A 17345-nucleotide genomic window follows, 5' to 3' on the forward strand; every position below is an offset into this window, starting at 1 on the left:
GCGCTTCCGCGCAGTCTGATCAGGATCCATGCTGTTCGCTATCAGTTTCTCTACTTGTTATAGAGTTTGTAAGCGAACAGAATGGATCCTGATCAGACTGCGCGGATTACCATTATGTTGGTTTTGTCGTGACGCGGCTCATATGTTCCGCAACCATGTCGACAATTTTACGTAAAAGGATTTTATTTAATTTCATGCAATCACGAATTCTTAATGATGGATGTGTGAGCTTTGTCGTGACGCGGTATGCTATATGCGGCAGTATGCTATGTTTTTTACAGTATGGCTTAGTGCTGATGGATGTATGCGGCAATACACCATATTATATTTCTTTCGCGTAGCATACTGTCACTGTCCGTTGATACGTATAGAGGGAATGCGGCAATTTGCGAAAACCTCTTATTTCACATTATTTGTCTCTTTTTTGAAATCAACCAATCAGATGTTTTATTATAAATATCTGATCATTGTCTGTTATTCTTTTTATACTTGTTGTTTTGTACAATCTATGTATCAGCTCTTGCTTTGTCTTTGGATAGACAGAACAACAGTATACATGCTTAATGCTACAGATCATTTGTTATCAGCGGACATAAAAAAAACTGGGCTCATAAATTATTATAATAGTGGCTACGAGTTTTTCGCTCAGACTGAACCTTTTTTCCTCATGTTTGACTTGATTGTTATCTTATTCATTGAATTGTTTACCAAGTGTTTTGTATACATCTGGCATAAGTTCTTTTATTAAACTTAAAATTGTCCAAGTAATAAGTAAGTTAAATAGATAAATGTTTATACAGCTCAAGGCTGTGTCATGATTTCACAAAAATATAACGCCTTAAAATCTGTATGAAAAGGAGCGATAACTCGCCCAGAATTAAGCTCAGAATTATAGTTTCCCATTATTACCAAGAAGCACTACATATTACATTATCTTGGTCATCTAGGACAGTTATGAACATAGGACATATGAAATTTACTTCGTGATTCTTGCAAGGTATATATATTTGGAATATGAAATATAAACTCCCGGATAAACCAAAATTAGAAAAATTGAAATCAATTGCTGTTGGTAAAAGAAATCGGTTTATGTTTTTGTTTAAAAGCTACAAAAAAGCAGGTCTAGGCGATACTTATTAACTATTTTATCGAATGGTGCGGCGATTTTTCTTTGATGTTCCTAGCCTGTTATACGCCCGTACTCAAACGGCGGTTAGGGTAATATTAGCGCGTCGCAATGTTTTATGTTAAAGTGGTCATCCAACCAGTCTGGAACACCCAACGTATTTACGGAATGCGTTAGGGCGAAAGTACGATGATGATGAAAAGTTCAAAAGTTTCAAAAAAAAATTTTTCCAAAAGTGGACCCCTGAAAAGCCAAAAAAATTTAAAATTTTTAAAAATTGGGTGGGAAAAAGCCAAAAACCTTTAATTTAAACTTTAAAAAGTTCCGAAAAAAAGGGCAAATTACTTTTTCTGGTAAAAAAATTTAGGGAAGGTTTTCCAAAAAATTTTTTCCTTTTTTAAAAAAAAGTGGTTTTCCCCCCCGAAAAAAAAGCCCGGCCCACCAAACGGCCCGGGACAAAAAATTCCCCGGGTTTTTTTAAATAAAAAAATTTTTTTTAGCCCCCTTCCCCCTTAATTTCCTTTAATCAAATTTAAAGGTTTGGAGGGGTTTAAAAAAACAAAAAAAATCCCGGGGTTCCCCTTGGAAAAATGGGACCCATAAAAAAAGGTTAAAAAAACCCAAGGGTTTTCCGGGAGCAAGGGAAAAAATTTAAATTTTATTAAGGAAAAAAACCCAAAAAAAAAAAAATTTTTGGAAAAAAAATTTTTTAAAAATTTTTGAGAAAACCCAAAAAAATTCTTTAAATTTCCCCCCCTTTTTTAATTTCCCCTTGCTATTAAAAACCAAAGGTTTTGGTTAAAATATTCGAGGCCGGGGGAACCTTTTGTTATGGTTTAAAAATTTAAAAAGGGCCCCCGGGCGGTTTTCTCGGGTTTTCCCTTTTTCAGAAAAAGTTTTTCTCCGGTCCTAACCCCGGCCCCTTTTGGAAAACATTTTTCTAAAAAAAAGAAAATCCCCCGATGTTTTGGCCCAGGCCAAAAAAGGAAAAATTATCACACATTTTAACAGTCTCGTCGCTTTTTTTTTATACTATAACGTAACGTATTTTTTTCGAATATCTTTTATGTTAACGTTTTTTTAAAATACCGGTTACATTTCGTTTACTTTTATAAATGCTTTAACGCATTTGGACCGGATCGCAAATTTAAATTGATTAAACGGCTTTTTTAATTATCATTATTATTATAATTTTGTCCAGTATAATTGTTTTATTATTTATTTATTATTATTATTTATTATTAATTATTTATTATTTTTATTATTATTATTACTATTATTTTATTATTATTATATTCATTATTATTAATATCTGTCATTTATGTTGCGGTTAGGACCGGAATATCCGTCCCGAGGGGACCCCCAATGGGCTGGTAACGAGCTTGTCGAGTTTACCGCCCATGGGCGGGTTCCCGAGGGCACGGATATTTCCGATCCGAACCGCAAACATATGAAAGACATTTTTTTTGCTTATTCTGCCATATTATTTCATATTTTAAAAAATGGTTTACCTCAAATATGGGGATATATGTTCATGAAATTAAAAGTTCATTTCATCCAACTAAATATTTCCTTACAATAGCCCGTATGAAACTTACAACATTAAATAACAACGGCGAAATGACGTCATCCTTTAAGACATATATTTTCCTTCTAAAACGACTTCATTTTTTAACGCAGGTTCATTCATAAAGTGCCGCTAAAATGACGTTGTTGTTTTGGGCACGCGACTCATCTGGCACCCCCCATGCCAGATGAAATTTCCCGAGGCATGCGGGTTAAAAACTCACGGAAACGCCAGTCTTGCTATAGCAATAATAATATCTGTCATATTGTTGCGGTTCGGACCGGAATATCCGTCCCGAGGGGACCCGCCCATTGGGCAGGGTAAACGAGGTTTTGCTGAGAATATTATTCTACTATGAATTCAGCTTTTCCTTAGTCAAATTTCACGAACGAAAACTTATCTAAAATTTACACGGGAATCGTAATTGTAAAAGATCTTCATACTTGTCTAACAGCTAAAGAATAAGAATAAAGGTTTACATAGGTTACTGAACTTTTGACGTTTTTGAAGAAGAATAAGCGTGTAAACGGAGAAGAATCCGAGGCGGACAATCTGTACTAGAGTGTATATTTACGTATGTGCTCGCGGAAGAAGATTAGTGACATTGGTATTTCGCGAATGTTTATATGCCAAAAATAGGCGTCTGCATTGTTAATTGATCATCTTAAACTGCCATAGCATTTCGTTAATTATCAAAGACCGGTGGTTCTCACAGACTAATAATTCTGGCTGCGAACATTGAATTTCATCTTTCTTTTCCATATCATAAGCCAGACTCAAGCAAAGTAACCGAAAAAAGAATGAGAGTAACAGAACAAATGGACACAACTACTGTCCGGTTTAGATTGCCTCGATTATTGAACTGTAAGCTCTAAGATAAATGATAAAGACTGTGTTTAGTCAGGACTGATTTTATGCAGATAATGTAATGAGAAGCAAAGATTATACTGTATCTGTATAATAACATCTAAAACAAGATATGGACACCAGAGATGCAGATATTCTCGAAAGGAGTAATTATTATAACTTAAATTTCTATTGACCGAATTTATTGGACTTTGAGCGGATACTAGAGGTGTACAACCAGAACTATCGCAAGTTGGTCAAAAGTATCAGTCTAAAATTATCATATTGTATACGAAAGAGTGAATATAGAAATACGAAACAGAAAAGAAATAGTCGAAATCACAATGCTTTCTATTTATAACTATGCAAATGTTTGCTAAATCGCGCAAAACAGTAGTTACGGCGGCAAATAGTCATACAATATTCAGTTTTAGACACTCTCTATACTCGATAAGCAAACACATCAGTAACACTCTGATCATTATAATAAGCAAAGTATCCATAAAGAAATAAGCTAAGAAAAGCAAACAAAGTTATTCGTAACCGGATTTGTTTAACACGAACAGCTGTGTAGTACTAGGTCTACCATAAACAATGATTGACAGATATCTGACTCCATCTACCTAAGGACATATATATACTAACATCTGTTACATCATGGATGATGTTAACTCCATTAGTTGAGGATGCAATGGTCTGAGTGGCTTCTAAGAAAATCCTATTTTCACATCGCTCGTTAAGAAGCTACGGCTATATACTATCACTATTGGTATACCGCTCACTCTCGATAAATTTCAGGCATCGTATGGAACTGTTTCACAATCCTGACGTTCCCCAGATAGAATACTTTATAGTGATCATCTGGGAAGTCCAGTTTTTAAACGTCTTTCCTTAAATTTACACGTGTTAGAACGTTCCCATCTTCCTTAAAAGGATGTTGCCGTACTGAAGGTTGACCCACTCCCAGCGCACGTTGAGAGAGAAATTGCATTAGACCCAAAGCCCGACTGCATTCACGCATAAGTTAGTGGGTTTTTACAGGAATGTTCCTTATAGGATGTGCAGTTGAAGATGTTACTGGATGAAGAGACTTTGATAAGTAGTGATGTTGTGGGAAAAATATCCAAACTTTTTGTTTTCTGATTCATAATTATTGGTTGAAGAAAGAATTTTACGTTGATAATGATACATATCTTAACTAATATTTCTTTTTGTCAAATGTCTGTGGTCTTGTTTCAAAATTAAATTTAATCCAAGATTTTGTAGACTTAGTAAAAAACATTTGATGTTTTTTCATTTTGCTGAAACCAAATTCAGGGATGACTTTTGGACCAACCTTGTTTAAGGATGGTTATGTCTACTTTTGGTAAAAAATCGTAAAAAAAATTAAGAATAAATCTGGGGAGAGTTGGGTTTTTTGTTACAAATGAACTGTCTGATAATATTCAGGTTTTAGAACTTAAGTACAGAAATTGTCTTTGTATTAAGTATCAATGATTCAAAAAATTTAAAATATCTTTCTGTCAGTCTACATTCCTCCTGAAGGATCAGTGGTATTCTAATATTGAAAATTTGTTTGACAAGATTTGAAAATAATATTGTATGATATTATAACTATTGTATGGCTGAAGTCAGCTTTGTTTTGATGCGTGATTTTAATGCCTAAAAACAGTACACTTAAAGATTATATGAATTGATAAAAAATACAATATTGGATACAAAATTTGATTGTATATACTAGACAAAAACAAGCTGTCTATTGTTAACCGTTAAATAAGGTATTACATGGAAGATCTTCCCAAAGATAGTTAGTAATGTAAAAATTTTGGGTAAACCGTTTGATTGACTTATGCAAAGTCCATAAATTTGTGATAGCTAATGGTTAGATGTAGGTAAGTGACCTTCATGTGTAGTGTCGAACTACTTGTAAAAATACAAGTTTAGTTGATTTATGTTTTACTTTCACCATGTGTGTTTCCAAATATTGTTGATTTTGAAATTTTTGCGATTTTGAACCCCATTTTAATCGGATATTCCATAATAAACATTTTCTTTTTGTATTAAGTTTGATTTCTATTTTATATGTTTAACAACAAAAATAGTTTCATAGTGTCACTGATATTCATGACAGTGGTGCCTACCCATATGGGATAAAGCTTTGTGAATGATGTGTTTAAAAAATAGTTTTGATTTAGACAGTGTTTCTGTATTACAAGTAGAACTCTTCAGAATTGTTGACAAGTAAAACTTATTTGGTGATAATACTATTAATAACTTTTACTGAGAAAGTTTCTCAACTAATTTTATTAATGTCTTGCTGATAGCTGTCACTTTATTAGTTGATGTGAAAAATACGTACAAAAAAAAGACTAAAAGACGTAAGAAATTCACGTCAGCAAAGAGTGGTTTTGATGATTGATGTAAAGTAGCAAGAAGAACTATACTTGTCAAAGATAAGAATTATTATAGAAGAAATAAGACTGATACTAACTTTCCAATCCAATGCGTTGTCTAGTGGAAAATCTTATAAAAAGATGATAAACAAGAAAATTAAAGTCTTATCAAGATAATATTAATAAAAAGGATACTTGGGTTAAAGTCGTCAGACCAAAAGCTTTTTGGAATTTGTTAAATAGATACTGCACGGACAGCAGGGATTACTGTGAATAATATTTCGAAAGGAAGTTTTTCTTGAACATTTTTGTTAAATTAAATGAATCTGATCTAGATATTGACAATTTAGATGATTTAGATCTTGAGATACTTAAGTTGTAATAATAAGCTTCCTAAATGCAGAAATAACTATTGAGGAAATTAAAAAAGTTCGCTAAAAAATTAAAAAATAATAAAAAGTCCTTCTGTGTTTGATAATGATATTAAATGAATATCTAAAAAATGTAAATAATGAATCTGTTTTAAATGTTTTTTGTTTATTGCTAAATGTTATTTTGGATTCAAGTATTTTTTATATTTGGAGTCAGGGTATTATTGATCCTATATATACAAATAAGGTTGACAAATCTGATCCCAAAAATTATAGAGGGATAACCATATTACGTTGTTTGGCAAACTATTTACCAATATACTAAGTTATAGACTGAATGAATATTTGGAATGTCACAATTTACTAAACGAAGAAACAAAGCTGGGGTTCAAGGTCACAATATGGTACTACTGATCATATGTTTTCCTTAAAGATGTTAATATGATTATTATTTAAGTTGTAATAAAAAAGCTTTACTGTGCATTTGTTGACTATAGGAAGGCATTTGATTCTGTTAATCGACTTCATTTATGGGCACAAACTTTTGTCACATAATATTGTATGGTAAGTGTCTTGGTATAATCCACAAATATGTACAGTAAGGCTAAATCTTGTGTTAAAGTAAACTGTGAGTTGACTAGTTTTCTTTAGTAGTTATACCGGTGTACGTCAAGGTGAAAATCTTTCACAATTTTGTTTTCTTATCTTTTTGAACGATTTGTCAGAATTTGTATCTAATAAATATACAGGACTTGTAAATATCTCTAACGCAACTCGGGGGAATGTCTTAGTGACGATGTCATTGATGTTTATGTTAAATTGTTTCTTTTGTTATATGCTGATGAATCAGTGCTTTTAGCAGAAAGCATAACTGTTTTGCAAAACGCCTTGAATGCTATGAGTGACTACTTTAATGTATGGAATCTTGTTGTAAATGAAGCTAAGACTAAAAGTAGTGGTTTTTAGTAAGTCAAAACCTAAGGATGACTTTGATTTCATGTACAATGGTAAAAAGCTTGATTTGGTAGATAACTTTACTTACCTTGGAGAGTTACTTTTTAATTATAATGGTAAATTTTTGAAATCAAAGAAAATTCTTGTTGATAATGCTAGAAGAGCAATGTTTTCTGTGATCCAAAAGTCACGTAAATTGTGTTTACCAATTTCTTTGCAACTACATTTATTTAACTCTATGGTTGTACCTATTCTTCTTTATGGAAGTGAAGTTTGGGGATTCGAACAAGTTCAAATTCTAGAAGAAATTTCAGTTGTATTTTTGTAATTTATTTTTGAATTTAAAAGCTTCTACACCTAATTGTATGGTTTATGGTGAGTTAGGCATATTCCCATTAGCCTTACAAGTGAAAGCAAGAGTTTTGTGTTTCTGGAGTAAAATTTATAAATGCTAAGGAAATAAGATATGTAAACTTCTTTATAAAAACAATGTTGTCTTTGTCCTCTAGGAATATTGTTAATTCTAAATGGATAAATTTTGCTGAAAGAAACACTTAGTAATCTTGGCATGTCAGAATATTTTCATTTACAGAAGGTAGATAATATTAATCACTTTAAAAATGTTGTGAAGCTTAGACTACAAGATCAATTTTTTACAAGATTGGCATAGTACTATTGATAATCCTCTAAGTGTTTAGTGTATAGTACATATATAAAAATACTCATTGTTTTTGAAAAAATATCTAGATGTACTTCCTTTTGACATAGGCAAATATTTATGTAAATTTAGAACAATGAATCACCTATTACAATCGAAAAAGGCAGACACTTGGCAATTGATCATAATAATTAGGGTCTGTTCCTTATGTCCGTATCAAGCTATTGGTGATGAATTTCACTTACTTATTTGAATGTTCGTACTTTAATGACATAAGGACGTAAAATCTCTTCATTCCCAGGTTTTACACTCATCCCAATATTTTTAAACTTGACACATTAATGAATAGTTGTGATAAAAAATATTCTTCTAAAATTATCTTTATTTTGTAAAAACATTATGTTAAAATTTAGATAAGTAATACTTCTCATTCTCCGTTCTCATTTGTTACAATATAAAATACATGTTGTATTGAATTCAGAACTTGAAATGAACAATATGATCTCCTTTTTGTTTATTAAGCTAGTCATATTTGTATTTTTATATTGTGATACTAGTGACTTTTGACTGTTATTTTTCTGTTTGTTTGTTGTTATAACCAGTTGCATATTATATGCCTTGGTTTAATAAAAACTGAAACTGAAACTGAGTTATAAGTTCATACGCTATTGTAAGAAAATAGTTACGGATGAAATTACTTTAATTTCCATGAACATATATCATATTGAGGTTAACCATTTTAAATATGAAATAATATGGCAGAATATGCAAGAAAAAATATCTAACATATGTTTGCGGTTCGGATCGGAATATCCGTCCCTCGGGAACCCGCCCATGGGCAGTAACTCGGCAAGCCTCGTTACCGCCCAATGGGCGGGTCGGGACGGATATTCCGGTCCGAACCGCAACATATGACAGATATCATTAGTCTACTACTATTACACTGTGCTCAAATACCCGTCATATGTATGGCCAGAATCTACAGAGGGTTGTGAACTCGAACCCCTCTGGAAAGTCACCCCTGCTGATACAGTCGTGTGAAGACGATCAATATTTCACCGTTAAATTGTACGTTTTATGAAACATCTTTAAAAATGTAGTTGAATCCTATCAAAACGAGTTGGCCAAATGTTTAACGTCCTGTAAATTTTCAAGCTTACAGCATATTGCCGCATATAGCATACTGCGTCGGGACCAACAACGCACTATGCTATATGTGAAAAGTCGCAAGTATGAAAAACTACTAAGGGCAATCACTCAAAAATTTTGTTAGAGAGTTACGCTTCTTGAGCACTGTACCTCTTCCCAATGAGATCTATCCATCTGTGAAGTTTTAAGAAATTAGCTTGAATAGTTTTTTACTTCTGCCCCGGACAATAGTTCGGACGGACGGACGGACGACAAAGCGGTGACTGTATGCTCTCGAGGAGCATAAAAAATATTTGGTCGGTCTGTTTGGCTTGACGTTTTATTCTGCTTAATATTGAAAAAGGATTCTTTCTGAGGTTTTTTATTATGCAAAATTCTAAAAAATATTATCATTTTAATTACCCTTTTAATTGATGTTTTCAAAATATCGACGAAGTGCTGTAGTATGCCATTCAAATAATGCATATGGTTTACTGCGTAACCTCTTCCAAATCGTGAATTTACGAACCCGTGAATAGGTTAGGTTGAAAATATGACTTCGTGGAGTTGTAATGGTGATGTTGTAAAGGTGAAATATCACCATCGGTCTTATGTAGAACGGTTCTTGTATTACTAACGTCATGTAAATTTCTATTTGGTCTACTTTCTATAATGACATAAGTTACAATGTATTTTTATAACAAATCTTTAAATCTTTTTTCCAGAATTTAATTCGGTGCTATGAGGCACTGCCTCCATAAACCTTTTCATTAGTAGCAACACTTGCAATTTCATCCATTTCAAGTCCCCGAGAAAATAACAATAATCATTGAAATAAATTTAAAAAAAATCACCCTTTTGGCATGTAACTCAAACGGCGGTTAGGGTAATATTAGCGATCACAGGGGGCCCACACAGTGTTTGGATGGTATATACTGCTTGATAGTGACCTTAAAATGAGATTTTAGTCATAACCTTATAATATGTATATAAATATAGACAAGGGGCATTACTCGGTAAATAGAGAATTTTCGATCACCCTCAAATTCATGCGAGATTTTCCACTAATTAAATAAAAAAATTCCAAAAACTATACTGCGTTGCATAGCTTATATAATCCACAATTGATAAACACTAACTCTATTTTGATTCCCTTAGCCCATTTTACGAAATTTATTCAAAACCGTTCACTTCTGTCACAAAATTGCTTAGTCGTACGAGATGTCGCAACACCAAATTCCACGGGTAAAATATCAATTTTAAAAGGGGGAGGTACAAATAAACGCATGCAAACAATAACACAACATAGTTTCTATTACCTACCTGCGCAAATAGTCGTGAAGCGCTCTATATTCGTCTGTTTCGAACGAAATCTTCAAATTAGTGCAGAAATCTGCTTCGGCGAATACATGTTGGAAATTCTGGTCATGGTGTATGGAAACCTTTCATTGGTTGTCGTTATAAACAAAGTTCGTACCGAACCAATGAAAGGTCTCGATACTACGGCTGGTCACGTGACCGGGGTATCCCCAAGATGTCTACGTCGAAGCAGAATTCTGCTCTGATTTGAAAATTTCGTTCGAAACAGACGAATATAGAGCGCTTTACGACTATTTGCGCAGGTAGGTAATAGAAACTATGTTGTGTTATTGTTTGCATGCGTTTATTTGTACCTCCCCCTTTTAAAATTGATATTTTACCCGTGGAATTTGGTGTTGCGACATCTCGTACGAATAAGCAATTTTGTGACAGAAGTGAACGGTTTTGAATAAATTTCGTAAAATGGGCTAAGGGAACCAAAATAGAGTTAGTGTTTATCAATTGTGGATTATATAAGCTATGCAACGCAGTATAGTTTTTGGAATTTTTTAATTTATTAGTGGAAAATCTCTCATGAATTTGAGGGTGATCGAAAATTCTCTATTTACCGAGTAATGCCCCTTGTCTATATTTATATACATATTATAAGGTTATGACTAAAATCTCATTTTAAGGTCACTATCAAGCAGTATATACCATCCAAACACTGTGTGGGCCCCCTGTGTTAGCGATGTTAGTGTGGTCATCCAACCAGTCTGGAACACCCAAAGTGCTTCTGATTGGCTCTTGCGCTATGAGGTTTAAAATATGAAACAAAAGCTTTCGGTAAGACAGCACGCTCGACTATTCTAAGTGCTGGATAGTAAAATAGCCTTGATAATGTAAAAAAATTCTAAGTTCATTAATGGCCATTTTTTTTACAAATCAATGTTATAGGCCTTGGAGAGAGTACTATAATGCTAAAAAAGAAGTGTATGAAAGTTCAGCTTGCTTCAAAGCAAACTTTAATGTAAATTCTAGGTCGAAAAAGGGACATATTCTGTCAAAATGCTTGATAGCGTTACCTCCTCCTGTCTACAGGTCAGGCGTGATGGTGAACAAGTGTGCAAAGTTTCAAAGCCATATGACAAATGATGCCAATGGACTTTAAAAATATTTGAGGTGGAACGCAAACTTTAATGTAAACTATAAGTCGAAAAGGGGCATAATTCTGTCAAAATGCTAGATACAGTTACCCCCTCCTGTCTACAGGTTGGGGTCATGATGGTGAACAATTGTGTAAAGTTTCAAAGCCATATGTCAATGAATTTTGAAAATCTTTGAGGTATTACAAAAACTTTAACATAAATTTTAAGTCGAAAAAGGGGCATAATTCTGTCAAACTGCTAGATAAAGTTACCTCCTCTTGTCTACAGGTTGAGGGCTAAATGATGAAAAAGTGTGCAAAGTTTCAAAGCCATATGTCAAAGGACAGAAAATATTTGAGGTATCACAATCCTTTAACATAAGTGGTTACACCGACGCCGCCACCGACGCCGACACTCGGGTGACTAGTATAGCTCTACTTAATCTTATCGAATAGTCGAGCTAAACACAAAAATCGGTCATTGACATGTACCATAAAAAAGTAACCGAGGTTCCGAGCAGGGAATTTAATTTATTAAGGAAAGCAATAAATTGAAATTAAAATTTCGATCAAGATTCTCATTTCGGTTTATCATGCGATAAAACAGTTGTAATATATCGAGCTCGACTGTTATGTAAAAATATCATGGCCTGGGCGGTATCTCGGGGTTTCCCTACAGAAAAAGTTCTCGGCCTTACTGCCTCGATCATTTTCTGAAGAGAAAATCCCTCGATGTCGCCCCAGGCCATGATATTTCCACATAACAGTCTCGTCGCTATACTATAACGTAACAATTTTTTTTCGAACATCTTTTATGTACGTTTTTAAAATACGGTTACATTCGTTACTTTTATAAATGCTTTAACGCACGGACCGATCGCAAATAAATTGAATTAAACGGCTTTTAATTATCATTATTTTGTTCAGTATAATTGTTATTATTATTATTATTTTTATTATTATTATTATTGTTATGGTTATTATTATTATTATTACTATTACACTTAGCTCAAATATATGACCAGAATCTACAGAGGGTTGTGAACTCGAACCCCTCTGGAAAGTCTACTCCTGCTGATACAGTCGTGCGAAGACGATCTATATTTCACCGTTAAATTGTACGTGTTATGAAACATCTTTAAAAATGTAGTTAAATGTAGTTAAATCCTATCAAAACGAGATGGCCAAATGTTTAACGTCCTGTAAATTTTCAAGCTTATAGCATATTGCCGCATATAGCATACTGCGTCGGGACTTACAACACACTATGCTATATGAGGAAAGTCGCCTTGGAAAACACCATATGACATAGTGCGTCGTTAACAAGCATGTGTAAAAATCGTTTAAGAAAACCCTTACTCTTTAAAACAGAAAATTGAGTGGCAATTGTAAATTGATTCTTTTATTTAAAAAAAATATATTAAAAAGTTTTCAATGTAATTAAGATAAGTTATACTTCACATTTTTTGAAACAATAGCCGGGAGAACCGGTGATGCTCCCCGAGACCACCTCTTGAGTTTAAAGTTGACATATTTAGTAGTTTTAGAATAAAGTATGAAAAACTACTAAGGGCAATCACTCAAAAATTATGTTAGAGAGTTACGGTTCTTGAGCACTGCACCTCTTCCCAATGAGATCCGTCCATCTGTGAAATTTTAAGAAAGTAGCTTGAATAGTTTTTACTTCTGTCCCGGACAATAGTTCGGACGGACGGACGGACAAAGCGGTGACTGTATGCTCTCGAGGAGCATAAAAAATGTTTGGTCGTTCTGTTTGGCTTGGCGTTTTATTCTGCTTAATATTGAAAAAGGATTCTTTCTGAGGTATTTTATTATGCAAAATACTAAAATATATTATCATTTTAATAACCCTTTAATTGATGTTTTCAAAATATCGACGAAGTGTTGTAGTATGCCATTCAAAAAATGCATATGGCATACTGCGTAACCCTTTCCAAATCGTGAATTTACGAACCCGTGAAAAGGTTAGGTTGAAAATATGACTTCGTGGAGTTGAAACTGTGATGTCGTAAAGTTGAAATATCCCCATCGGTCTTATGTTGAACGGTTCTTGTCTAACTAACGTCATGTAAATTTCTATTTGTTCTACTTTCTATAATCACACATTGATAAATATAAATAAATACATCATATGCATTTTATCGTACTTTCTCTAAACGAAATAGTGAATTGCAATCACTGATATTTTTTATTGACGATACGTGAAGATCTTCGTCCATCCGCAAAAAGCGACCTGTTGCTTTTGTCCGAATCCTACACAGATTCTGTGTTTCCATGGTTACCCTAAAACGCATGCGGTTATCGTCCGGATTTTGTTTTCCGTTCAAACATCTGGAATGAGCACCAGAAACACCAAAGCCATCAAACAAAAATACTTTTCTACATTTAGACTGAAAATAAAGATACAGTTTAACTTATACGACTGAAAAGAAATGCTGCATAGAACATGATAATACAAAAGCAACGACATCGTTGATGACATGCCATTTTGAAATTGATTACATAGTACTCTTCTTATAAAGAAAAAACATAAAGAAAACTACACCAGTCATAAACAAGATCGTAATATATTGAAAGCTCAAAAGAAACACAAAGTTTAAAGTACAATGGCAAACGTTCTAAATGGTCAAATAGAATAATGAAAATCAAAGAATAAGTTTCAACTTAAACACATGGATATAAACGGAATATATGAATTTTGAATCAGTTATAGAAATTATTTCAAGGCATTATCCATTTCTTTTTCCAAATCATCTATGTTGTCATAGAAATGTCATACAGGTATTTGTATTTTATATTTCCTATGACAATTTTAAGCCTTGTTTAATGAAATTTTTGTGAGTATTGACTATTAAGAGATGCGACAACAAAGGGAACTTTAAGTTAGCACAGAAAGTTTTCTTAAACTTTGCATGATTTGAAGAGAATGATAATTAAAGTACTAAAAGGTCTAAAAATTGAGGTCACAATGCTCCTTTTTAAATAACCTACCCCTGAAACCGAGCTTGTTTGCTGTTATCGGTCATTATCATGTCATCTAGCATTTAGTAATATAAATTAATTAATATAATCACGCACCAAACTCTGTTATGTTATGTATATTACACAACATGTGAAATGTTATTTTTCAGCGTATACTAAAACTCACCATAATTTTGTAAGATCCGTCGTTCATTTTGACGAATTTGAACTTTGTGAATGAATCCAGTGGTTGCCGTATCCCTGGTATCCCTGACACACATTGCTGGTTACTTTCGTCGTATTGCCAGTGTTTTCCGTCTGATTGTCGAGACAGTCTGTATGTCTGTCCATCCAAATTTACTGAAATGCAAGTGCATTTTAACGTTTATTATAAGTTTTTGAGAGTGCTGAAACAAAAATTGTTGTTAAAATGTATGTTTCTTATATTTTCTAATATCATCTTTGTGAATAAAAGAATAGCTTTTTAAAATAACCTTACTTTCTTTTGATTTACATGCAGCTTCAATGTATTTTTTGTACAAATAAAACAAAGGCGTACCTTTGATGGGCGGCCTTTGTTTAATTGTACAGTTACTTGTCCGAACTATTGTTCCTGATATACGTGTTGTTTTTTCTGGTGTCGTAGAGTTCGTTATAGATATAAGAGATGTCGTAGTTTCTAAGTCATTGCTTTTTGTGGAAACACGATTCGGCAAAGTCGACAATTTAGTTGTTTTCTTGAAACGAGACTCATCATGTCGATGGAAGTGATTCTTTTCACGTTTTTCACATGCGTTATTCCCTATAGAATATCCAACAGATAAACTACACCCAATAAGAACGAATATTACAATAAGTCCAACAACAACTGTACAGCGAATTTCGAGTTTTTTGCCCACCAGCTTATAGTTACCGGCGCAGGGGGTAATTTGTCCCCGTTTAGCGAATTATAAATATGCTCGGGTCTCCCCGATTCTGAGTTAATATAAAGGTCCGCATAACAATTATTGGTTACAGTCGTCATAGTTGCAAATAAACAACACTAATGATATTGACGGTCTTTTCATGTTCTTATTGTAAGAAGTTGTAAGCATTAATCACGCTTTGCCTAGTTCGTGATATAAAGAAGTAACAAAACGAGTGACTGGAAAAGGAAAGAAAGAAAAGCAAACCAACAGGATTACGTAAATTTTTCTGTTAAATTTTACTTGATTTTATACATGATATATGAATTGCTTATCAAATAATGCAGAACACTTGTTCTTATGAGTCATTTAACAACAGGGCATTTCCTAAATTGTCATTGATTCAAATACAAATGTAGCTCAAAATAGCTGTAGCTATGAAATTCTAAGAAGGCAGTAGGCGTTTCAGTCTCTAATTAAATATATTTATTTTTCAAGTCATGTTCAATAAATCATGAAAGCTTGAGGGAAATTGATAAATAGATATAAATCGGGGCACCAATCAATCACATACCAACATGAAAAGAAATGCGATTCAATAATCAATATGTTTAGTAAATTATAACAATACCATTATCAACAAAAATGAAAGGAAAATCAATAAAAAATAAACCATTATTGTTTTCAGCTTGTTGTATTGCATTATCCATTTTGAAAATGCGTAATTTGTGTTATAAGAAGATGAAGAAGGAGAAGTAAATGAAAAACTTATGTATAGGATTGCTTCTAACCAATAACAACGGGAGAAAACCAAAATTGCTTTTACCTTACAGTTTCAGTTACCTAATAAACAAATTATTTCTTTGACAAATCAAAAAAAAAAAAATATTCCACTTAAAAAAATACAACATAACATGGTTTCCATTTATTCTTTATAAATAATGATATTCGGTCTGTTGTAATATTTTGTCTAAACGCTTATTCACAAAAAAGAACATTCGAATTGATGATTGAAGTCATCGCCAATACCAATGTTACATTAAGTACTAAAAATCAAAGGGGTTTTACCCCAACATCCAATTCCTACAGGGAGCCAAAGGATTTTTGTTCGAAAGATATGCATACTTAGAAGGTGCATTTACTTAATATTTCTTAAATTCAAATGATTCTTTAAAATAATTTGCATTTGCACACCTATCCGATTTTTTTCTATTATTGATAACCAATCATTGAAGAAAAGGTCAGACAATTTCTGATGTATAATACCTTTTAGTCATTTGCTGTCTGGAAACTATTCATGTGTCAAAATACCATTTAAACCACGTGCAAATTTTATGTTTGTTAAACATAAAATTTATTCTTTTGTACAGGCTTAAAATAGTTATATTGAGTTAGTAATGAACAATACAATGTTGTTTACTAGGTTGTATGCATACAAAACAAAGAATTGTTTAGTTTGACTTAGAAGCAACTATCAGAATAATTCAAACGAAAATAAAGAAACTTAGTAGTGCTAAATAATTGTTTAATCATGTAAAATACACATTTTACTTTGTCCTTTTCACCCCATAAGTACAATTTGAGTCAAGGGTCACCTTAATCTGAACATTTTTTGTACATTTTCACAAAGGAAACTTTGTGTAAAATTATCCAGTGGTTGAGATGTTGTTAAGTTGTTGTTATTTTCTAATTTTAGCTATGGCAGCCATTCTATTAAAAGAAGATTGTTTAAGTTTTCTTTTATAAATATATACATATAAGGAAAATCAATGACCCCCTGTGGCAGGGCCAATTTTGACCTTAAGGCTTTTATTTAAAAAGAAAACTTGATAGACATCCACCAGAACATGTTTCATGCAAAATATCTAAGCTCTAGCCCATAAATAGCTTTTTACAAGAAGAGTTCTTTATGGAATTTAATTCTTTGAACAATTTTCGTAGAGCTTCATTCAAGAGATATCCTTGCAAA

The 17345-nt window shown here is 32.9% G+C and overlaps 1 protein-coding gene across 1 annotated transcript; it reads right to left on the bottom strand.

Moving 5' to 3' along the window:
- Positions 1-13391: 13391 nt before the first annotated feature.
- Positions 13392-16086, bottom strand: LOC132732069 (uncharacterized). The gene is made up of 4 exons (XM_060718413.1): positions 16050-16086; positions 15031-15339; positions 14659-14831; positions 13392-13900 (listed from the first exon to the last, which is right to left on the bottom strand). Exons 1-4 carry the CDS (start codon positions 16084-16086, stop codon positions 13649-13651), a joined length of 771 nt encoding a protein of 256 aa, XP_060574396.1. The 3' UTR covers positions 13392-13648.
- Between the last annotated feature and the right edge of the window lie 1259 nt (positions 16087-17345).

This window comes from Ruditapes philippinarum, unplaced genomic scaffold, assembly GCF_026571515.1.
Source record: "Ruditapes philippinarum isolate M1 unplaced genomic scaffold, ASM2657151v2 ctg3673_1_1_1_1, whole genome shotgun sequence".
Taxonomy (NCBI): domain Eukaryota; kingdom Metazoa; phylum Mollusca; class Bivalvia; order Venerida; family Veneridae; genus Ruditapes; species Ruditapes philippinarum.